The 24,576-nt window shown below is 36.8% G+C and overlaps 1 protein-coding gene across 7 annotated transcripts in view; it reads right to left on the bottom strand.

Moving 5' to 3' along the window:
* The window catches only part of arap1 (ArfGAP with RhoGAP domain, ankyrin repeat and PH domain 1), a 105,578-nt gene extending 82,640 nt beyond the window's left edge, over positions 1–22,938 (bottom strand). For 3 of the 7 annotated variants that reach the window (XM_077221394.1, XM_077221393.1, XM_077221395.1), the window contains exons 1-2: positions 22,719–22,938; positions 7,407–8,215 (exon numbers count right to left, since the gene is read on the bottom strand). In XM_077221394.1, coding sequence (XP_077077509.1) covers positions 7,407–8,152 — 746 coding nt within the window. In that variant the 5' untranslated portion in view covers positions 8,153–8,215; positions 22,719–22,938. Of the gene's footprint in view, positions 1–1,620; positions 1,684–1,884; positions 2,153–7,406; positions 8,216–22,718 lie in introns of those variants that run through there. The other 4 variants (XM_077221399.1, XM_077221397.1, XM_077221398.1 and 1 more) reach the window with 4 other exon arrangements.
* Positions 22,939–24,576: the final 1,638 nt, after the last annotated feature.

The raw sequence follows: 24,576 nt of genomic DNA, 5'->3' as shown, positions 1-24,576 counted from the left end.
GTGACACTGAAGACTGGAGTAATGATGCTGAAAATTCAGCTTTGATCACGGGAATAAATGACACTTTTCTAATATATTCACATTATAACAACTGTTTTAAATTGTAATAATATTTCACTGTTTTACTGTATTCTTTGGTCAAATAAAGGCAGCCTTGGTGAGCAGAAGAGACTTTTACAAAATCACGATTATTCCAAATTGTGGACTCAGTGCGGGTGTTTATGTATACTTTCTAAACACCCTTTTCGAATACTTTTTATTTAATAATGACCCTGATAATTATGTAAGTACTGCACATAAAGCAAGATTTACCACAAACATCTCAACCGTACAGCAGAGTTTCCAGATAAAAATGTAAATTTTGACTTGAGATATTTTTTTTTAATTTGTAGAAAAATTCTCATTGGCTCCTTTTAGGGTTAAAAGTTAACAGATTAAAAAAACTGATTAAAGTTTCAATCCTATTAACACAACCTACTGTTCCTGCACTTTAAGTGACAAATACGCAAAGAAACTTTCAATGTGAATTAAAAATTCAATGCTTTCTTGATAAATAACACTCTCTTATTGTGAATGATTCATAAGCGCAAGTTATTATACAAGTGTAATCTTTCATTAAAACAACTATAAAACAAATGATGTGCACAAAAATATATATTCTAAGTATGGTTTATGTCAGGAAATTTTCAAAAACATGAGGCTAATGGATGTTTCCATGGATCATTACAGCATGTGGACAGATACAATAAAAACCCCTCCTGTTAAAGACAACTATAGTGAGAACATCACTTGACCCAAAAAAACAAAAACAAAAAACGGCAATCAATGATTAATCAAACGTTTCAATATTTGGCATTTTGACGTTTTTAGCATCATCCATTTCTATAAAAACCCATATCAATCAATCAATCAATACTAGCTAGCTAACTAATGTAAAACCACCTCGCAGTGCAACAGAACCGAGTTTCTACCGTGTTTTTAAAGTCAAGCAAACTCAAAAACATGACGCTAATGGATTTTTCCATGGATCATTAAAGTATGATTGATGGATTCATTAATTTAAAATAAAAACGACTAGTGAGAAATGAGAACATCAATTGACCAAAAAAATGCCAATGAATAATCAAACGCCTTAAAAGTGCGTCCAACAAGATCAATTATCGATTAACTGGTCAATATTTGGCATTTTGAAGTGTTCAGCATCATCCATTGCTGTAAAAACCCACATCAATCAATTACCCAACACTAATGTCTAACTAACTAATGTAAAAACCCCTCGCAGCGCAACAGAACGACCCTTTATTAACTCGACCCTGAGTTCTGACGTGTTTTCAAAGGCAAGTCAATCTCATGCTTTATACCGATGCGCAGCAAAACAAACCTTCATCTGAAACGAGCAAACTAACATTATGGAGCATGAAAACAGAGCATGTGCTGGACGGTCATCGCTGAGCGCCCGGAAGTGAACTAGCGGTCAACCGCGACCACGGACACCAGTAGGAAGTTACTGATGATGACTGATAGTTTTTGTGCAAGAAAAGTGCATTTATACCTGTGAAAAGTTCAGACACACACAGAGAAAGAAACGACATGAACACACACACCATGAAAAAGACGAACCTGCGGTTTTACAGTGCAGCACATCAGCTCAGACACACTGGCATCGGAAGTGAACGTGAGGCTCTGAAGAGAATCACACACTGCATTCACTACAAACACAACACATCAGGACACGAACATCATCTACAGAACACAGAGAGATGACCACAGCAATACACAGACAACTACAACACACACACACACCCAGGACCGTGATCCTCAAAACACATTAAAAATGAAAGAGAATCAAAGACCAACAAACACTCACTTCCACATTGAACTTACATGCTCAACTATGCCAAATAAGGCCATCCCAGTCGCCAGAATCCCGCTGTAAAGTAATAAACGTGCAGATACAGTCCGGTAAACAAGTGTGAGAACCCAAGAGAGTCGGAGAACCCCGTGGAGAACGAGTGAGCGACCACACAGAGAACAGACGGAAGTGGAAAACACTTTTAGACGAGTCTCTGAGCCGAGACCTTCAAAAAAACTGCAAAAACAAACAGCTTCCTGAATTCTGCCTCCCGTTTCTCATGTTCACAGACACGGCTGCACCACAACGTCACATGCAAACATAGAGTAGTTTAGTAGGATTACACAAACTAACCCTGCATTTATGGGGTTTTTTGCATTGTGGCTTTTTTTTCTCTTCTAAATTCTCATTGAAATGGGGAAAAAATATTGTTTTTAATAGTTAATGTGAAAAATATGATCTATTATTTGAATTGTAAAGCATTCAAACTTCATGCATCATTATTACAGCAATCTTTATTAGTAATTAAGAAAAAAAAAACGTAATTTTTACATATTATATTTAGGCTATATATAAAATAATAAAAAAAAAATACTAATGAGCATTGAGAAACAAACTCAAAAGTAAAACATTTACAAGCATTAATTAGAATGATATTTTTGAATGGTAAAGAGTTCAAACTTCATGCGAGTCTTTACATTATTACAGCAATCTAAAAGTAATAAAAGTAAATATTACATATATATTATCAGGGTGGGAAATTAGCACCCACCACCAGCCAATGGCTGGTACTTTTTCAAAGTGGCGGGTGACTTTTCCTTGTATACCAGCCACAGTGGCGGGTGAATTGTAAAAGATATTTTTATTGGTTACTATTTAAAACATTCCTTGTAACGGATTGGACATCTTTTGTCAAAGAATGCTGTTGCTAAGTAAGAATAATGCACTTTTGTCGAGTAACTAATTTGATTGGTTTTCAGCGCTGTGCGTCACGGACACAGCGCACGGACACGGCACTGAACGGACCGTGACACATAGGCTATAGCTGAGCTGAGGTACAGATGAAAGGAAAATTAAAAAAATGTGGCAACATATACCCGGTGTTAAGAGGCCCGCCGCGGAGTCAGCAGTATATGAATGTACAACCTGTTGAGGGCGAAGTAAATAAAAAGTGAAGGTACTTTTCGAACAAGTGGCGCATTGATGACGAAGGGAAAACGAGGGAATGGTTAGCCTACCTTCCCGTCGAACAGTTCATGCACTGTACTTACTGTCGAACCTATGCGTCGTCCGAAAATGCAAACAATTTGTTCTTTAGAGGAACAACTAACCTTAAAATAGAGTCAATAATGAATATGACCAATTCTATTCAGAAACGTCCATGCGATCGGCAAAAAGGGCAGGCCTTTTCGGGACTACGTTTGGATGTGCAAGTAAATTACTAACTTGAAGTTGTGTTTTGTGATGGCTAGATAGCTATCGTTTTTTTAGTTTAGCGATAGTTTTAGCAGCCGCGAGGATAGGAGCCGATACCGTGTCAGTTAAACTTTTCATCTCCAATCCTATCTGTATTTGTGAGAAGTGGTGCTGTCCTGAGTTGAAAGATAGCCTACTTTACGGCTTTATTATCGAGTTAACCCCCTGGGGTCGACAAACGCGCGGGTGCGTTTTGCTGGATTTTTTTCAAATAGCAGCAAAATACATTTAAATACTCCATCATTTATGGTCATACAGACTTAACTAATATTAAAAAATAAACTGTAAAATAACCATGCATAAAATTCTCTCAAAAATACAAACATGTACATACATGTTGCTTACATATTATGGTAGCCCTGTTTGTGCTAATAGTGCTTTTTTTTTTTTTTTAAAGGGCCTGCGCCCGTGAGCATCCACGGAAGAAAACATAAAATTAGCTCCTGAGTGCAGCATAACTCATATTGTTAAATGGATAAAATGAATTACATATTTGTAATGGACGTCAATGTTATCAAAGACACAGTTCTCATTCATAAATTTGAATTCCAGAAAAAGTGGCTGGTAAAAAATACAAGTGGCTGGTAAAATTGGGCATCCACCAGCCACAGTGGCTGGTGGGCAAAAAAGTTAATTTCCCAACCCTGTATATTATATTTAGGCTATATATAAAATAATAAAAAATACTACATGATGAGCATTATTGAGAAAAACCTAAAAGAAAAATTGTTTACATGCATTAATAAGAAATGAGATTTTTTTCCCCCCCAAAGCAATGACAATTTGAGAACTTAATTGCCATGAAAATAATGTCTGGTACGACTTCTCAGAAATGGGGATCTAAAACCACAATTTCTCAAGGATATGAATCACATGCTGACTCACTAAAACTCATTTCTTGTGGGAAAACAGCTGTAGAAACGCTCCCACATGGCATTGTGGGTCAGCAGCTTCTGGTTTGAGGAAACCACACAGATTGATGACGAGAGAAGTGCTGACATCTAGTGCTGGCGTGCAGAAACACTGCTGATGTTTTACACTCCAAAACTCAGATCAACCAGCTACAAACACACATAAACTTCATCAAATCCAATATTTGGTAGGGGTGTGTGAATCGACTAAAAGTTATATCTCAATATTTTTTGGGATTTTGTCGATAACGATGATCAGGCAATATTTTGCTGAGTGTGTTATTGGCAGGTTTAGGCAGTGACAGAAATTACATTTAATTAAAAATAAATAAAAAACTCTCAAGGTAAATATCACAAATATGCAAATTTAAATATGTTGTTAAAAGATTAAAATTAAGAGCTGATAGAACACTGATGAGGATATTGCTTCTGAATAAATTGTTAAATTAAATCCTATTTTTTCCGCACAAGCAACTTTTTGTGAATGACCGATTTACTTGTTCGAAAGACTAGCACATGACAAGCATTAATGTCGAGCCTTAAAGTCCCCCTGTGGTGAAAATCCAGCTTTTAATGTTGTTTATGTGTCTATGTGGTGTTTTTAATATGCTTTAACACAAATCATGTGTAAATTCATAAGTCGACAGCATTGCTGAGTATTTTCTGCTTAAAACTGCAGTGAACCAAAGACAGTCTCAAAAACACGCTTTGAAATCGCTGGTGTTTCTGACGTCACAAACTACCTTGTAACCAATCAGATCAACGTGTGATCGTCAACCAGTGGATCTCTGAGTGAGTGAGTGAGTGGAGGCGGGGCTCATTTGCATATTCATAGAACCTCGATACTAAATTAGGCAAGGGTGTCGAATTACATTCAAGATATTTTAAGACATGAAGACATTACAGGGAAAACACTTTTAAATAGGTAATTTTGGTGATCAAAGATGAGTTTTAAGGGATAAAATTATTAACTACAGGGGACTTTAAGTTACAAAAAAGTGATTCATTTCCAGAAGAGGTTTCCAAGCTGCATTATACTAGATATATAAACACTGGGTGCAGTTTCTGTGAACACCACAAGGCGGCGCTCTCACCATCACTATTCAAGAGTGTGTTGTTGGTCTGAATAACCGAACACACACTCCCACTGCCTGGAAGAACACGTCATTTTCCAGCGCTGACTCATTTCCACTGGTCTGTGTGACCCTTGTGATGGTCTACGGGTCACATGATTCGATGACCTCCAGCCACAGGAAACAGTGCATTGAGTAAAAGCATTCAGTGTCATGAGTGTTCACTATGATAATACTCTCACTGTTCCTGCAGAATGTGTGTTATTTGCTGAAATGTGCATTGCAGTATAAACACACTGTGTGAGGTGCTGTATCCCACAATGCAATGCACTCAATGAATAAACTGCACACTACTCACACTATTTAAACTACAAAACGGCTTAGGATAGTGTGTTATATGTGAATAGGGACGCACCTCAGGTCATTCACTAGTGCGAGTGAAAAATGTGCTTGTCCAGAATTCTGTCTTTTATTTGATCAAATGAGCAAAAAGGCTCATAAACCGTTTGTCCAGACTCAAGTGTCTTATATCATTGGAAAGCAAAACTCAAGACGAACTAAACTTATATCTCCAATTTCATTTCCGGTATGAACATTTTTCCGCCATTTCGAATTTTGTCAAAAACATACTTTTGCTAACTACTTTTCGCCCGATCAGAACAAAACTAGTGCAGATAGACTCTCTGGAGCCCAAATAGCAATAATTATCGAAAAACAGTTGAAATTTCTATTCACGGTCGCTAGGGGGCGCCAACATTTACAAAAAGGGAGGGGCCACTTTTACTAAAATTGCTATAACTCTTGAACAGTATGAGGTATTTTCACCAAACTCAGTACACGCGTGTATGGGCTCAATTGGAGGTCACAGTAAAATAACCGCTAAATTAAACTCTTGGTGGCGCTATAACAGGTAAAAAACATGGAAATGGCTATAACCATCGACAGTTAAACCGATTGACTTGAAAATTGGTATGCAGTGTCTTTGTTTACGGTGCCATCTAAGACTGAGGACGTTGGCGTATCTTGATAAACATCGCCGCCATCGGCCAATGAAATTTGAGCACCTATTAGACAAGGTTAACGGAGGCCGATCGGAATGAAACTCGGTGGGCTTGTTCAACTCATGGCCCAAGAGGTCTGAAAGAATTTTGAAAGAAATCGGCCACTAGTTGGAGCTAATGAGGTTTACGGCCTCTGTAATTACGTGGTGTTTTACACATCCACACAATATGCACATAATTGTATAGATCTCCTCATACTGAACAACTTTGCCTCAAGAACCAATGCTGTCAATCAAATTGTTCATTAAATATTCACGATTATGTAAATAAAACTACTTTTGCGAACTAGTCCTAGATTTTATCCCGATTGGAACCAAACCAGTGCAGTACGAATCTCTGGACTCTCTAGATCAATAATTATCAAAAATAAAAGTTGAACTTTACCATTTGGATAGCTATAACAGGGTCATCTAGGAAATGGACGTGGCAAAACATACTCAAAAGCCTATAACTCCTAAATGAAAACCAGTCACATGGGTCAATTTTTTTAAAATTGCGATCTATACATAAGAGCTGAATAAATAAGCTTCCCATTGATGTATGGTTTGTTATGATGGGACAATATTTGGCAGAGATACAACTATTTGAAAATCTGGAATCTGAGGGTGCAAAAAAATCTAAACATTGAGAAAATATCCTTTAAAGTTGTGCATTTATGTTCATGATTGTGCTGCATTCACTCACAAAAATAAATGTTTTATTTATTTACGGTAGGAAAATCTCTTCATGGAACATGATATTCATGTAATATCCTAATTATTTTTGGCATAAAACATATATATCGTAATATATTTGACCCATACAATGTATTGTTGGCTATTGCCACAAATATACCCGTGCGACATGTGACTTGTTTTATGATCCAGGGTCACATATGATTCAAACTTTTATGGAGGTCGGACCATAGGTGGCGCTATAACTGTTAAAAAGCTTCAAAAACCATCTGTTCTGTTAAAAACCAACCAGCTCTCTCTCTATTGTGAGCAAAAGATATACTTAAGCAGTTCGCTAAACAAAACAAAGTGTGTTGTACCTGAAGGCGGAAGGGCTTCTGGTCGACGAGCTTCTGGGATTTGTAGTCCTGGAGCACAGGGACACACGAGGAGGAGGAACGGGGGGTCTGTACGGCACCGGCTCGTCTTTAGGCTCTTTAGAGGCGCCCACGGCGTAGCTCTTCGGAGGAAGAGGAGGAGCGCCCGCTTCTCCGAGAGAGGAAGATGAACACTGCTCGTACAGGTGGAAGCGCTCCGAAGACGAGGAAGAAGAAGAAGAAGATGATGATGATGTGGGTGACTGAGGGGAGTGTTTGCTCTCGCTTTTCTGGAGCTGCTGCGCCGGCCCTTTAAGAGGAAGGTGTTGTGGGCGTGGCCTCGGTGTTGGGATGGGTCTGGCTCGTTCAGGTGTTTCCATGGTTACGGATCCAGGAGTGAAGGGGACGGGAGGTCGATTAGGCATTAGACGAGGCGGGACGGGAGGCAAACGCTTGTTTTCCGTTGGGAATTTCGTTCTTTCTCTGGCAACGGGTCTGTCGTCCTCTCGCTCCTCTTCGTCCTCCGTCCCGGTCTCGGATGGGAAGAGTTTGCGGAGACTCCCGAGGATACGCTTTCTGTGGCCGGGAAGAGCCACGCCCATTCGCTGAAGCTTCGCAGAGGATAAATCCTGGCATTCCCACAGCGATCCCAGCCCGGACTCCTGGAAGGCGGAGATGTACTGGTCGAGCCGGAGGTGGTTCAGCCACTCCGATACAAGCTGGGATCCTTCCAGCGGGACCGTGGACATGACGGGAACGCCGACGAACCCTCTGGGATGAGGCAGAACTTTAGGTTAGGGAGTCATAGAGGACTGGGAAAAGAGGGAAAGAGAGGTAGGGTAATCAATAAAGGGTTCGTACAGGTACTGTAAAATAAAATTCAAGGACTTTTTAAGCACTACTTTTTTGGTTTTCAAAGACTACAATCAGAGATTTCTCTTATCAAACAATTTCTTTATTATCTTTCACATTCTAAAAAAGATAAGTAGAATAAAAAAACGAATAAAACAAAATGGTACAAATAAAGTGCAGCACATGCAATGACTGTCTTAACTTTAATCATTAACCTCTGGTGCTCGTTTTACGTTTAGTTTTTTGTAATTTTTTACTTCATCGGAATGGTACGAAACTTGTAAAAGGTTTTGGCACTTGCTGTGTGAACACACAAAAAATAATCATGGAAATGATTCGAAAGGTTAAATGGTCTTGAAATAAATAGTTACACTTGTGCTCCTCGAGGTCAGAAATGACGCGTTGGAAATGAATGGGAGACGAGTTTCCTCTAGTGGAAGCGTTTGGTACTGCAGCCGAATAACATCTCACTGAAAGATCATTTACTGAGATATCAGCGCACATGTGGAGCACAACTTATTTAGATTTATGGCTTTGATTTTCTTGCCGTTGTAGAGTAAAACGTGATTTAGAAAATATATATTTCATACAAAAATTGAAAATAGTATTTTTGTGCATTTTTCATAATACATGTAAAATTGTCACTTTTTTAGGTTCACTTTTTTTTTTTACTTTTTTCACTTCAGCAATAAGTGCTCAAGTGAATAAGTGAATAAATGGGTTACAAATACAGCGTAAATATGAAAAAATCCCCTAAAAATACAAAATATGAAATGAAAACATTATCAAACTAAAATATAGTACATTCATTTAATTGACAAAAAAAAACCCAGTAAGGGTTAAAAGGATACTATGACAAAGATATCGTTTTCCTTATTAAAACTGGCTTTTTCTTCCTTGAATATAATATGATCGACCTGAAGAATGAAATCTATATCATATACTTGAATAATGATACGAGCAATATCACACTCATAGCCATGCAAAATGGCTCTATATCAATATCAGACGGGTGTGAAAAGATTCGTTTATCAACTAAATTAAACAATATTTTCTAATATAGCCTATTGTCTTCCAATAATTCACTTACCCTTTCAGAAATATGGCTGTTTTCAAGGGTTTTCCAAGACATACATTTCAAAAAGTCAAATTTGAGTTCAAGAACCCTGTCAATAATATCATCACTAATAATAAACTACAGATTTATTTTCCATTTTTACACATTGCATATCGTTTCACTGCAGCTTTCCAGAGGAAGTTACTGTAAACATGGCCAAAACTTCATAAAACCCCATCAATGCGTGTAGCACGAGTGCGTCTGCAACTCTCAGTGAAACTGAAACTACATGCTTGAAATTTACTGCGATTTTCTTCCTCATATTTTCATTACATGTGCGGGGAAATGACACACAGAGTTCCTGCATGAGAAACAGAAGCTCAGGCATCCCAGAAACGTTGACTTGAGCACATTCAGTCATTCAGCATCTGCCTTTATACAAATGAGGAATATCACCAGCCATTCATCATACAAGAGCAATGCCATTCTCAGTAATTAACATTCACAAGTCTCAAGAGCAAGACCTATGAAATATGACTGTTTTCGGTTTTCATTCTTTCTGGATTCTGTTTTTTAATGATTTAATTAAATCTTAATAATTAAAATGAGTGTCAATTTAACAATTGAATAACTTATTAAAATATTAACAATAATATAGTGCATTATGAAATGCGTTTGATTTCATCAGAAATTTTGCGTTTTCTATTTGACTTTTTCTGGATTCTGTGTTTTTTTTAATTTTATTTTTTTATACAAATGTATTATCAAAAGCAGTGGTAATTCAATGAGTGCAAACAACTTTAACACGTTAAATTAATATAATTCATTAATAATAATGAATCTTTTAATATGACTAAACAACTTAATAAAGTTACCGCCCAGCTATCAAATAACACCATTAAATTTCTTTAGTGCGCTCGCATAATTGCAGTGTGAAACCAAACCAAAACTTTCTGAAAGTATAAAATGTATCAAAATGTGAACTTTGGTTCGGACCTTTCAGGTGTGAAAACGCCCTAAAAACCATTTTAGGTCCTATTTGTTTTAGCTCCAAAACGCAAATAGTTGCATTTTAACCCTGCTCATATATATAGTAAAACACACACAGACAACATCTTATATCAATGCCCACATCATAAAGACACAGCATTTCAGAAGAAAAGCTAATTTCCTGTTTGTAATTTCCTTTTCCTGCTCAGATAAGATCATTTTTCCAGTTGAGTTTATTATCAGTCAGATGAACCACAGATATCTGCTGTGCAATATGAACATTAAACTGTCCCTATTATACTTCCTTACATATAGAGTGTAATAGAGTTATTTGTGGATGTAAAAGCTTTGCAACGTTTGTTTGTAACTCATTAGCATAATGCCAGCCTGTGGTCTTGATTGGCTGAGCAGCGTCTCTTAGCCCCGCCCTCAAACACTAGTGTATCTGAGACTGGAAGAGTTCGTGTAGTTCATGTCGAGAAGAACCTGTTTTCTGCTGACAAAGCAAATCCACTGATGAGATTGATACGGTAAAACCAAGCGGCAACGTTCCAGTTTCTCTCCAGAATCAACAGTGAAGTGACTTAAACTGCAGTTCATCCACTGGCCACTAGAGAGCGGCTGCCGAAGAGACTCAATCTCATAGACCCGCATGTTAAAATGCCCAACTGTACAGCAGAAAAAAACATGTTTACAGTCTGGTGCAAAAACTGGTTTTGGTCTATATAGCTAATTTGCTCTTCATGACGACTGTGAGGGGGGTGAATTATTTTATAACTCATCCGTTTAAATTATATTAAGCCTTAAAGCTCTGCATAATTAAGGGCGTGGCCACTTGATTGACAGGCGGATTGCCACTGATGTCAAACTAGCCGTTTGTCTGTTGTCTGTTAGCATCACGTCACCTCAGCTAATCCGCCTCGCTGCACATTTTCGTTTATCCTGGAGTGACGAGCTGCCAAGATGGCGACGGCCGGCTCCGCCCACTTTGGGCGTCACACTACGGGTGACGCCACGCACACTACGCCCATATTTTTTTACAGTCTATGGGTAAAACACATGCTGACGAAGAGCAGAGATTCAGATATGATAATGATGATCGTTTGGTTTCCGACCAATAACGGTACACTGGGTCATCTGACCAATCAGAGCAGAGTAGCTCTCAGAGAGGCGGGGCTTAGATACACTAAATCTTTGAACAAACCGTTTTCAGACTCTTTGAGAAAAGAGATGATGTGCTGAGGAGTAAATAATAATGGTTGTGATATAATTGCCTAATATTAACTCTACTTTGATGCTGCAAGGATATTACACAACGCCAGTAACCAATCTCCTCTTCTGAGCTGACCCAGAGGTCAAATAACACTGGCAATGTCAAATGGCCAATCAACTCAAAGTAGGCAGGCTTTAGGTTCACAGAAGCTTCAGTTCATAAAAGTGCGAGATAACAGCCTATGTAAGCAGAAACTAAACATTAATATCTGACAGCTGTTTTAGGATAAAAATGTTAGAAATAATCAGGGTTGCAAACTAAACATTTTTTGACTAATTTCACCATTTTGAAGTGAAAATATATCATTTACGTTATTCATTTAATGCAATTCGTAACGGACGTCAATGTGACATGACAAGAAACATTAACAAAGCCATTTTCATCATATTAGGAGCAACGCTGACACTTTACAATAAGGTTCATTTGTTACCATTAGTTAATGCAGTGTGAACTAACATGAACAGCTGTCTTATTATTAACCAACAAGTTTTATAAAATGTATTGCTCATTGTTGGTTAATTTTAGTTCATACATTAACTAATGAACCTTATTGTAAAGTGTTACCGGTGGAACATTAATAAGGAATGTTCACATGATGTGAATGAATGAATAACAGCAATATTATTGATTTATAAAACATACATAACATCAGTCCAGGCTGAGTTCAATGGTGCAACCTTCAGATGTTCAGTGTCCGGTTACACTAAAGCTGCTGTTGTTAAGTTGTGACACCTGGCTGAAGCAATCGTCTGCAGTTGCTTAAAAGACATTGAGCAAATAAAACATGAAATGATGAAGTTCGTTGTGAGACGCAGATACTGACCGTAGCACTTCCTTCTCCTAACATTATAATTAGCTCGAATCAGCAACTATAAATATTCATCAGATATCAAACTAAACTTAGGATTTCTTGGGCGCTCAAAGCTCTGAGGGCTATTTATGTTTCAATGATCTCATTTATTTATAATATAATCATTAAAAACAAACGGTCAAAGATGAAAAGGGGGTTTCAAGCATCAAAAAAATAAAAGTGTAAAACTGCTTTAAATTTAGTCTTTTTCACATACATTAGAATATGTCCTGTTTAAATGTATCGTTTTCTGAGGAAAAAATAATTACTACCGTACATTTTTACTGTGATTTTACAGAAGACACACACTAAAATGTCATTCAGTGTAACAATATTTTACCCAAAAAAAATCTTATCAGACATTTTTAGAAAAACTATAATTTAATAACATATTATAGGACTCTATTTAAAGATCACAGTGCGGAACCACAAACTCTAATTATATGTCATTTTAAATCTTTATCCTTCGCCAATATCCTTTAAACCATTAGGTTTAACCCATTTGTCAGCAAGAAGGTTTTGTAAGGAATTGAAAATCAATTAAAATCTAATAAAATTTAGTAGGAGCACATATTGTTTTACCCATTTTAAAAAGTACAGCTCAGAATAATTATATTGTTTCATTTTTACATAAATATATCTGTTACACCGAATGACCATGGTTTGTTACTCTGAATGACATTTTGACAAAAATGGAGAAAATATTGTCATTGTTCCCATTATTGCAATGTTTTGAATATTATTGTGTATCATTAAATTCCTGAGCAAATCACAGAAGCAGAATAACCATTTTATTCCACAATTATATTCGGATTATATTCATGTAAAAATGAACTGAGCTGGTGGTAATCCTGTATAATCAGCATATCTCATTTCATTGAGAACTTGGAACTTGAAGGACAAACACACACACACACACACACACACCTTAAAGGGATAGTTCACCCAAAACTGACAATTAGCGCATGATTTACTCTCCCTCAACTCATCCTAGGTGTGTATGACTTTCTTCTCTCAGACGAATACACTCAGAGTTATATTAATAAATATCCTGACTCTTCCCAGCTTTATAATAGCAGTGAATGGCCGTTTATGTTTTGAAGTCCGTAAAAAAAGTTTGTAAGTAAAATATCCATATTTAAAACTTTATCGACTAAAATCACTATATTCCGGCATACGGCCTACGCAAGTCGACTTACACTAAAAGACTAACCCTTGACGATGTATGGCGTAGATGTAGGAGTTTAGTCTCGCGGTTCAAACACACAGCGCTGGGCAACAAACTCAAACTCCTCCCACATTTCTCTTTAAAAGTTCTCGTTTTAGACTCTTATTCGTGACTGGTGTTTTGTTTTGCTCTATCCTCTGCGCTTCCCCGTCCGTCAATGCGTTGTGTGTCAGGTAGTGTTACTCTTCCGCCGTATACAGCTCTCATTTCATCGAGAACAGAGACACACACACACACACACACACACACAGAGAGAGAGAGAGAGAGAGAGAGAGAGACCTGCCCAGTCGATAACTTTCTCCCAGTCTGCTGATGTGAGTTTTGACTTCTTCAGGGTTAATGGCTCAGGTTCAGACACTATTGCCTTCACACTTTAGGCCTCGGCTTTGACACAAATTTCACGATTTGATTCGATTTCAAATCAATTTCGTATTGATTAAAATCAACTGAAAACAGCATAGACAGAAAGATCAATTTACAAATCAGTATTGGTTCTTCAAAATGAGAATCGATTAACCCTTTTTAACCCAGCCCTATTATTTTGACATTTCTCGTCTCCTTGCTAAAAGCACTTTGTTTGTGGGCATCTAAAATAAATCAGTAACACATAAAAAAAAGACAAAAATACATTAAAACATTAATATTTATAAAGATTAATATTTTCTTTTAGAGCTAAACATCCCTCATTTATCTGAAATATAAATATAATGCTAAAAATGTTATCTAAACAGTGACACTGTGGTGTAACAGACAATTTGCATTACACCGAATAACAAAACTTCTACTTAAGCTAATATTGTAGGCTATATCAAACAGTGAACTTGTGAACCAGTGAATTTTGTTACTCAAGTTACAACTATGAAAAGGTGAAATTGTCACATATTTAAGAGCAATAAACTTAACTTGCTGCAGCACCACAAGATCTTCAGGGTGCCCTTTGATGATGTCACAGACTGCTTGATGACTATTGGTTGTTTATTTCATTTAAAAATTGCTTCCTGATCCTGTTACACTGAATGACCTCTGACAAACTGCATATTCGGGACAAAAGTCCCCTAGTTATTTTAATACTTAAGGGGGCCATTACGCTGAATGACAATTTTACAATTTGGAGCATTATTTTACTCTTATTTTGTCATTTTAGTTTCACAAAAGTTATTTGAAACATGAAAGTTGACTCTTTACTTGAATTTAATGGTTTTTTTTGTGTGTAAAATCGCTTTTGTAAATGGTGACGTCTCTCGTATTTGACCTATCAGCACTTTAACTTAGTCTCACACACACACACACACACACACACACACACACACACACACACACACACACACACACACACACACACTCAACAATCAAACACTCTTTTGCGTTGCTTCCTAATTTAAAAGTATCATTTACAAGGAAGTGCATCTGTCAAATGCAAAATAACACTTGAGTGTGAAATGACAGGGTGTATGTGTGTGTGTGTGTGTGTTAGTTTTTGTGATTCGTGAGGACACAAATGTGTATAATGACATGGGTATTACAACTTGAACGTGATTTATGAGGACATTTCCTGAGTACTCATATTCAAATGGCTTTAAAAACATACATGTAAAAATGCAGAATGTCTCCTGTGACGGGTAGGTTTAGGGATAGGGGCAGTGTGTGTGTGTGTGTATGTGTGTGTGTGTGTGTGTGTTCATGGTGTTTCTGCAAACGCGTGTGAGCTGAAGATCCAGTCATGAATGTGGATTGTCTAGTTTTCTAGCTGACGATTTTGTTTTTATGTGAGAGAATATCTCTTCAGTTGTGTTTTCTGTACAGCCTGACATTTCATGACTCTTATCTTGTCTCACACACACACACACACGCACTCTCACACACACTCTCTCACACACACGTACTCTCACACACACACACACACGCACACAAACACTAGAGCCCGACCGATATATCGGCCGATTTTAGGCATTTTCCTAACTATCGGTATCTGCATTTATAATGGCCGATAAATGAATATTTAAAAAAATGCGGTGTGGTGATTCATGTAAGGGTGGCGCTGCCAATAAAGCACCTAAAAGCTGTCACAAGAACTGGCAAAAATAATGATTATGAATACAACAAATATAGCAAGGAGACATTTTAATTGTTTATTAATAAACAAGTGTTTTCAGTCAGTGTCAGCCAAAGATGAAGTTGACGATGCTGACTCGCGATCTTCAGTGAGCGCGCGCCAGAGAGAAATGCACATTTCATACGATTACATGAGTCTGTCTGTCTTTCGTTTTGAATTGTTCTGTTTAAAAGTAGACATTTCAATATAGATATATTTCAATTCTCAGGTCTATACGCTGAGTTTCGGTTCATGAGACGAGCTCCAGTTCACCCGCAGGCGCCTCCGTGTCGAGATTATCTATCGTCTGCTAAATTTACTTCTTATAAATTAAATCCAGGCAAATGGCTGATGAAACATTGATTAAAATTAAGATACAATTAATACAAAACGAAATTCACTTTGAAACGAAAGGTTTTGTGCTTTCTGTTTGATGTCTATGTGAAAGTTTCAAAGCATTATTGCCGCTTTCAGAGCGCTCACGTCCGTAGTGCTGTACTGTCGCGTCTGTAACATTGTTTTTTCCTCATAAATGCAGACACGAAAAATAAAATAAAATAAAATGAATATTTTATGTAGCCTGTGGAGACTGAGAGCCAACCCTTCTTCATCCAGTGGGTAGTAGCCTACTTTTGATTTGCGCAGTGTAATTCACAGAATTGATTTCTCTGCTACAAGCCTCTGTCACGTATTGTGTGAGCTTGTGACTATTGCAAGCGCGCAGCTGAGAAGTCCTGATTATATTGTCTGCTATATTTAGGCCTTCTTCTTATTTATTAAGGCAATTGGTTGATGAAACATTGATTAAAATGCGTGGCGCGAGCGATCTCGGACAGTAAACTGATTCTGCTTTGTCTAGGGTAAACAGCTGTTGCGACGCGAGCAGTAACGGCCGCGTCCGGTGTAGACACAGTGTTAAAGCTCATTCTGCCTGATAACGCTACGTTACAACATCAAGCAATATTCCAAAAATGGGTATAATTATAACACTTTATATAGGGCCATTTTGCATTAAGAGTAGCCTAGTTTCACGTTTAGTACATTTTGCTTACTAATTATTTAAAATAGTATAAAAGTACTGTACATGTAATTAAAAACGTTATGATATTATTAATTTTACTTTAGTAAAAAGATCTGAGTTCTTCCTCCACTGGTAGAGATTAGAGGAATTAAGAGTAAAAATAGAAGATAATAAGGTTTTGTCAGTGACACTTTTTATATATTTATTGATACAAGTTATGACTAAATTAAAAGACAAAGTCGTTAGTGAAGATTATGCAACAGTATTTAGAATATAATATAATAGAATATAATATAACATGCAATAAAACTAGTTTGGTTACAGCTCAGCTGCATAATTCTCATTCTATCATTCCCCCTGCCTCCATTACATATCTGTGTCACACAAGTGTTTGATTACCACATTTGAATGATCATTGCAAAACTTGTTTATAAAATACATTTATTCTGTTTATAGCTACTGTGTAAAGTACCCATCAAAAGTTTGTACACACCAATAGGAAAGTGTCCAAACTTTTGACTGGTATACTGTACTATAATACACAAATAATATTGCTACTGTATTATAATATACACATAAATAATATCGGCCGATATATCGGTATCGGGCTTTTTTTACTCTCTAATATCGGTATCGGCATCGGCCCCCAAAAATCCATATCGGTCGGGCTCTAACACACACACACACACGTGCACACACACGCACTCTCACACACACACACACACACGCACTCTCACACACACACACGCACTCTCACACACACACACACACGCACTCTCACACACACACACACACGCACTCTCACACACACACACACACACACTTTTCTTTTGACTTTTTAGAAGGAAAACGTAGAGAGCACGAGCCTGAAGCTGAATGTGGGCTTGACAGTGTCCGAGAACCGAAAGGATATAGTTTCAAGCATGTGTGCGAATTAAAAAGTCCTCAAAAACTTGACTTTTGAAAGGAGATGATTTCAGTAACCCCTTAAAGGAACAGCTCACCCAAAAATATCAATTCTGTCATCACTGACTCTTCCTTTATAAATGTCCGTCTTCTGAACGTCAGTAATCAAGCAGTTGATTGGACCACTTTAACTCCCACAGTATTTCTGTCAATGAGGTTCATCAACTGTTTTAGGTACTAAAGTCTTTACTAAATGACTAAAATACAGTCTGAAGAAAAATTTAACCTATTTAAAAATATTTGGGTAACACTTTATTTTACAGTGTCCTCGTTACATACGTTACATGTACATACCATAGTAATATCAGTAAATTATGCATAATTACATGTAACTAACCCTCAAGCAAACCCTAATCCTATAGTAAGTACATGTAGATAATTATTATTAATCAGCACTTCAATATATAATTACACTGTAACAATGACACCTTAAAATAAACTGTAACCAAATATTGTAATAAATTAAATAATTTAGCATGTAAAGTTCCTAGGATTTGTTATATTGATGCGTAGTTCTACAGGCTTGCCTCGGATGATCATGTTCTCCTGCTGAGTCTTGCTATAGTTTAACAGAGCGAGAGAGAGAGAGTGGTTACCGAGAAGTGAAACATCCGGAGTGTACTGGCCGGTGAGGTCACGTAAAGCGCTGAAGTTTTCAAATCCTCACTGAAGCTGACACACACACACACACACACACACACAAGGCTCATGACTCACACCTCTGCATCTGACTGGTCGTCAGCCTATGACCTTTGACCTGTGAGTGTATCAGTTGGACCTGAAGGCGTCTTAAATGTGCCATGTGTGTAATTTTAAACCTACAAGTATATTTGTATGAAAGTGACCATTATAATGGGGTAATCAAATGCAGGCTATTATAATTAGTTTATAATAAGCTTTTGTTTTTGTTTTCATTTTTAGTTTAGCCTTTTGTCAATTTAAAAACAAAAGCATTATTTTTACTTTAGATTGTAATATTACAATGTTAGAATGTAATGTGATTTTAACCACCTTTTTGCACATAACACATGCATAGCCTACATTACATTTACATTTCCATATCCTTCAATATCAACATGGGTGTAGGATATCATTGGGCAGGATGTAAAATATATATATATATATATTTTAAATAAATACAGATTATTTTCTTTATCCAAATAGAAAAACGTAGGAAGTACCGACATTGTATATCACCATTTAAACAGAAAATAGCGAGATATGATTTTTTGGCGATATCGCCCAGCCTATTTCATGTTCACATTTAATTATTCAATTTCTGTAGCTACTATTTCTGACTACATGTTAAATAAACCTATTGTGTACCTGAAAAAGTTCATTTTCTCGATTCATACTTGTTATATTGCATTTGTCCGATTTGCTTCATAACAAAAATAACCAAATTGCTATCTTGAAATAAACGTTCTCATATCCTCACATGTGATCGTTCTGTCATCATTTACTCGCCCTCATGTCGTTACAAACCTGTAGGCCTATGACTAGTGAAACACAATAAAAGATCATTTTTCTTTGGGTCCATACAATGAACGTCTATCGTTGTCTGGTTTCCAGCGTTCCTCAAAGTCTCTTCCTCTGGGTTTGGAATAGGCCTGGGCCGTATATCGTGTCTGTATGATATATTGATTTTATAAACGTTATAGTATGAGGCAACACGGTTATGAATATACAGTAGGGCTGTCAAAATGGCTGAAAGCTAAATTCCAATTTGTTTCTAAAATATTAGCAAAATTCTAATTCTAAAGGCTATACTTAAGAGGTTAAAAGCACACAAGAGGACACAAGCGAATGCGCAATACGCAAACTCTTAAACTTTTAAAGTGCATTAACTTTTCAAACAATTGATCTTAGATAAAATATGATTTCCCTAATGTGCATGCAAGGCAAATGAGGTTACAATAATAGTGCATAAACCGTGTTCGTGCGTCAGTAACCTGAGAAAACACGCTTCAACACACAGCGTAATGAACTATCCTACATGAACACACAACAGCAAACTGCCGTTCAGGAACACTCACTTCTACTCTCACTACATCTACATAACGTTCGTTGCAAACGCCAGACGCTCAACTTGATCTGAGCGAGTGTGGAGCGCTTTCTGTTCACAGTGTTTCCAGCTGATGAACACACACACACACACACCTCTGACCAATGTGCAGGTTTGGTCAAGTATGTGGTTGCACGATTTTTGAGAGGCTTTTTGTCAGCAAGAAGTACCTTTTCCCGCCATTTTTCTAATTAGCAACGCAGCCGCACCATTGTACTGGATAAGCTAGCGGAAACAAGCCACAACAGTGACGTCATAATCAAGACTAGCGCGCGGCGCCTCTTGGCTCAACAAAAATTCAAATGCACGTTTTTTTTGCATTCAAATGTGCAGTTGTTGTTTTTAGAGTTTTCTAAAAACTATAATATTCATATATTTAAAGAGTTTTTAATTCTATGAATATTCAAAATTCACTTTTTTTTGTGACAGCCCTGATATACAGTAGTTTGATATTAGCGAGTCTCCGCTAACCTTCAGACTTCAGTGGACGAGTGCCGGCACGCCACACAGATGGAGAGCAATAATTCTGACTAAAATATAGCCTATATTTTTCTACAATGTTTGTTGTTGGACATTAAATGTGCCGTATGTCGAATTTTAAAGTGTATTTTAACAATAGTAGTGAATTTAAAGTGACGAGGGTAATAATCTCAGATCAGTGAATGCCAGTTCCTCTATCTGTGCTTTATTCCACTTCATTGATTTAACTTCTGCTTTACTCGTTTATGATGTTGTTACACTGTTAGAATATAATGTAACCCTTTTTCCCCACAAATAGCATAGCCTACACGCTTGCATTCACAATATTTGTTTTCATAGCTTTCAACATTGTTTGTAGGACAATATGTGAAATAACATTAGGCCTATTTTTAAAATAAATAGAGATTTTTTTTTATCTAATTAGTATAGAATAGAAAATACTGTGATATATACCGTATATTGCAATTCTGAGATATGATTTTATCCATATCACAGTAAATAATGACATTCATCTTCAGATGAACTAGCCAATCCTTTGCATGTTGCATGTTATATTAAACAGAATGACATTACATTTAAAATATATACATATTTCATGAATAGAATGTAAGTGGACACATTAACTTCGAAAACCCTCAAAACACATTAAATATACACTACCAGTCAAAAGTTTTGAATGTTTTTAAAAGAAGTCTCTTCTGCTCACCAATACTGCATTCATTTGATTAAAAATACAAATATATATATATGAGATTTTTGGCCATATCGCCCAGAGCTAGTTTGGATATTTATCTTCAGATGAACAGATGCCGTGTTTGTATAAATATTAGACATGCTGTGTTGAGCAGAAAGAAATATTACATTTAAAATATAGCCTACATAAATATCTTAAGTGGACAAATTAACTCTGACAGCCTTAAAAACATAAAACATCTCGGTAAACACAAATAACGGATGTCGTCCTACCTCCTCACACAGCCAGTCTAGAAAAACACACACACACACATCCAGAAAAGTAGCAGTAGGCCTAATTAAAGGCCATGAAAGACTTCACAGCCTCGATAAAACATTCCGCTCAGAACGACACGTTAGTCAGAAACAGGATGAAAAGAGCAAACAAGCGTCTAAGTTGTGGTTAAAGTCACACTAACACACACACACACTTGGTGTGAAGTTTGGCCAGCTAATCAACATGCTGAAGACAGACGTTTACAGCGCTAGCAAACAAACACTGACAAATACACCCGTTTTAATGCTCGATAGTGACGTCTAGAGAGAAAATCATGTCAATATTATACAGAAACAGTTCAAAGATAGCAAATAAGATAATAATAATAATAATAATAAATAACAGAAAATGTTTATTAACTGTCGATAAAGTTGTTTGTAATTGATTTTGGAATTGATAAAAGAACTACAACTTCTGTTAATCAACAGATATGGTTATTATTAATCAAAGTTATTCATCTGATTATATCCTAATATCAGCTGATATAGTTTTATCACTATAACTATCAGTCTCTCACCATGTTCTGCTTTAGTTCCACTTAAAGGTGTTTGATTAAAGGTGTTTGATTAAAGGTGTTTGATTAAAGGTGTTTGGTAAAAGCTGAATTGCTCATAATTGGTCATAACAAACAAGGAACTGGAAGTGTTGACGAACATTCACTGAAAGAAACACAGAACAACATCAAGCAGACTCAGTGTTTATAACAAACATCAAGCTGATTAACATTCCAGTCACAGCACTGGACCTGGTAACCCCTCACACACACACACACACACACACACACACACACACACACACACACACAATTAAACGCCAGTGTGTCACACAGATCTCTATTATATGAGTTAAAGGAACTGAATCCTCCGCATGTAGAACTTCAGTTAGTATTAGCGCTGTATATCTTTAAGAACTATTAGTTTCCCCACAACGACTGTGAAATCTTGTGGTTTCAGACCACATCACACACACACACGCGCGCGCACACACACACACACCTGTCTGTCTGTTAGTCTGTCTCACTCACACACTCTCCAATGTTTCCTTCAAGCTCGACAAGTGCATCTAAACACACTCACACACATTATGAACAAAGAAAAATATAGATAACGATAGATAGATAGATAGATAGATAGATAGATAGATAGATAGATAGATAGATAGATAGATAGATAGATAACTTACTCCCGTGATCCTCGCCTGTTGGTGTGATTTTAAATATAACGGGTATTTACCGGTTTTCCGTGTGACTGAGAGACTCCGGAGAATCACATGCTGAGATTTCCTCGAGTTGTGCTGATAAAATCATCCGTGTGTTTCAGTAAATTCCGCTTATTAACTGAACGCAAAACGCGCAGCAGAACAAACTTGAGTAACGCTGATAAACTCAGGTAAACACAAACAAACAAATAAACACACACACACACACACTTACAGAACTCTGGCAGAACTTGGGCTTGTTTTTTCGCTCTGGTTGTTGTTGTTGTCGTTTTTCTCCGGACGGCTGTACACTAGTCTGTGTGTGTTTCTCCACTGAAACAGAGAAAAAACCTGCAAGAAACTTCTTCCGTAGGCGGCGCGTCACATGAGCGCGTGTGAAATTCCGCAAGAAGCGACGCGACGCGACGCGCCACTCTGCGCGTCAAACACCGCTAACTGCGGTTGCTATGCGACACAACGGTCACTCACATTCTTCAGGGGCGCGCGCGGCACACAAACACCACTGAGCCGCATTCAAACCTCACGGCGGTTTCGTCTCGTTTGGCACATTTGTATGATCGCTAGAACTATAATAATTTAAATATATAACCTATAAGTATTGTTATCTGGCATACGAATGGAAATTTTCTCTTGGGTTTATTTATAAATATTATTTTCAAATCCTCATCGAGTTCTTATACTCGACACGTGATTGGTCCATGATCATCGCTGAGAAAAGTAACACATATGGGTTCACGTAAATACATACACTTAATTCAATTAAACATACAAAAATATATAATATTTATTTATTCATTTATTTTGGAAAATCTCAGGTTAATTAAACAGGACTTTCTGGGTTTTAAGCTTGTATTTCAGTGGTCTTTCAGCATGCTTCACTAGTCCTGCTCTTAGAAGTGATTGATTTCTTATGCTGATATACTGTATAGTGTTGTTTATGGACCCTGTAGTTTTATTTAGTAGTTTTATAGTTTTGATTACAGCTGTACGTACAATCTTTGGCCGATAGGTGGCGCTATAGGACTGTGAGTGAATATTAGACTGTTGTGATGGAATACCATAGTAATAAATACATAGACGCCGCTTTGGAACGAGGCTGCGATACGTCAACTCGACCGCCATTTTGCGGAGGGCGCGACTGCGTTGTAATCAAATGCAAATAAACGCGTGAGCTGCGGTTTTTCTGCATAAAAACAAAAATAACTTTTACATTTATCAACCGATTTCAGTGGTTCGTACATGGTGTACAAAAAGTTCCATCTCTAGTTATTTAAAATCTCTATTGTTAGACTTATAACATTTAAAAAAAAAGTAATTGTCAAAGCTCAGGCTTTTCATGTAGGCTATTTGGCTTTTTATTCTTGGATAATAATTGTGAAGACCCCCATACTGAGATATAATTACATTTTCCTATTAAATGAAATAAAGTTTTATTATTGTGGAAAAAACATTTTCTGTCTTTAATCCGATTTTAGCTTTTCTTGTGCTTAGAATTGAGCCATTGAGAAAATAAAACAAATCAGCAAATCACGCGTGCTGGTGCTTTCTGTATTTTTATAGCACTAACATTTTAGATATTTACAGATAGATACTCCAAATATACAATAACAAAGATAACCGATGGATCCTTTATGATAATACATTATATGGACGGTCCAACTACACTGCAATGAAAATAGTAAATATAAGATAAAGTGAGAAGTAATAGTAAATAGTTTAGTGTATAGTCAATAAAATAAACAAACCGTATACAGCAAATAAAATAGCAATGAATAGTATAATTATATAATATCATACGTACAATAATATAATAATAATATATAGATAATAGCGTATACTATAATACTAATAGCAATAGAATATGAAATATTATTACAGAATATGGACAATAAAAATTAATAAGTTAAATAGTGACTAGTACAATTTAACACCATAACTATAATAGATCGATAATATAATAATAGCAAATACAATGTGTCATGATTCTGCCATCTAGTCCTTGTCTTTCTTTAAGTCTGAGGCAGGATCATGACAGACTCATGTTTTCTGTGCAAGCACAAGGCTTTGTGTTC

The sequence above is a fragment of the Siphateles boraxobius genome, unplaced genomic scaffold (genome assembly GCF_051911475.1).
Source record: "Siphateles boraxobius isolate OS27281-9 unplaced genomic scaffold, OSU_SipBor_1 82, whole genome shotgun sequence".
Taxonomy (NCBI): domain Eukaryota; kingdom Metazoa; phylum Chordata; class Actinopteri; order Cypriniformes; family Leuciscidae; genus Siphateles; species Siphateles boraxobius.
This window is presented reverse-complemented; position numbering and strand designations above follow the sequence as displayed.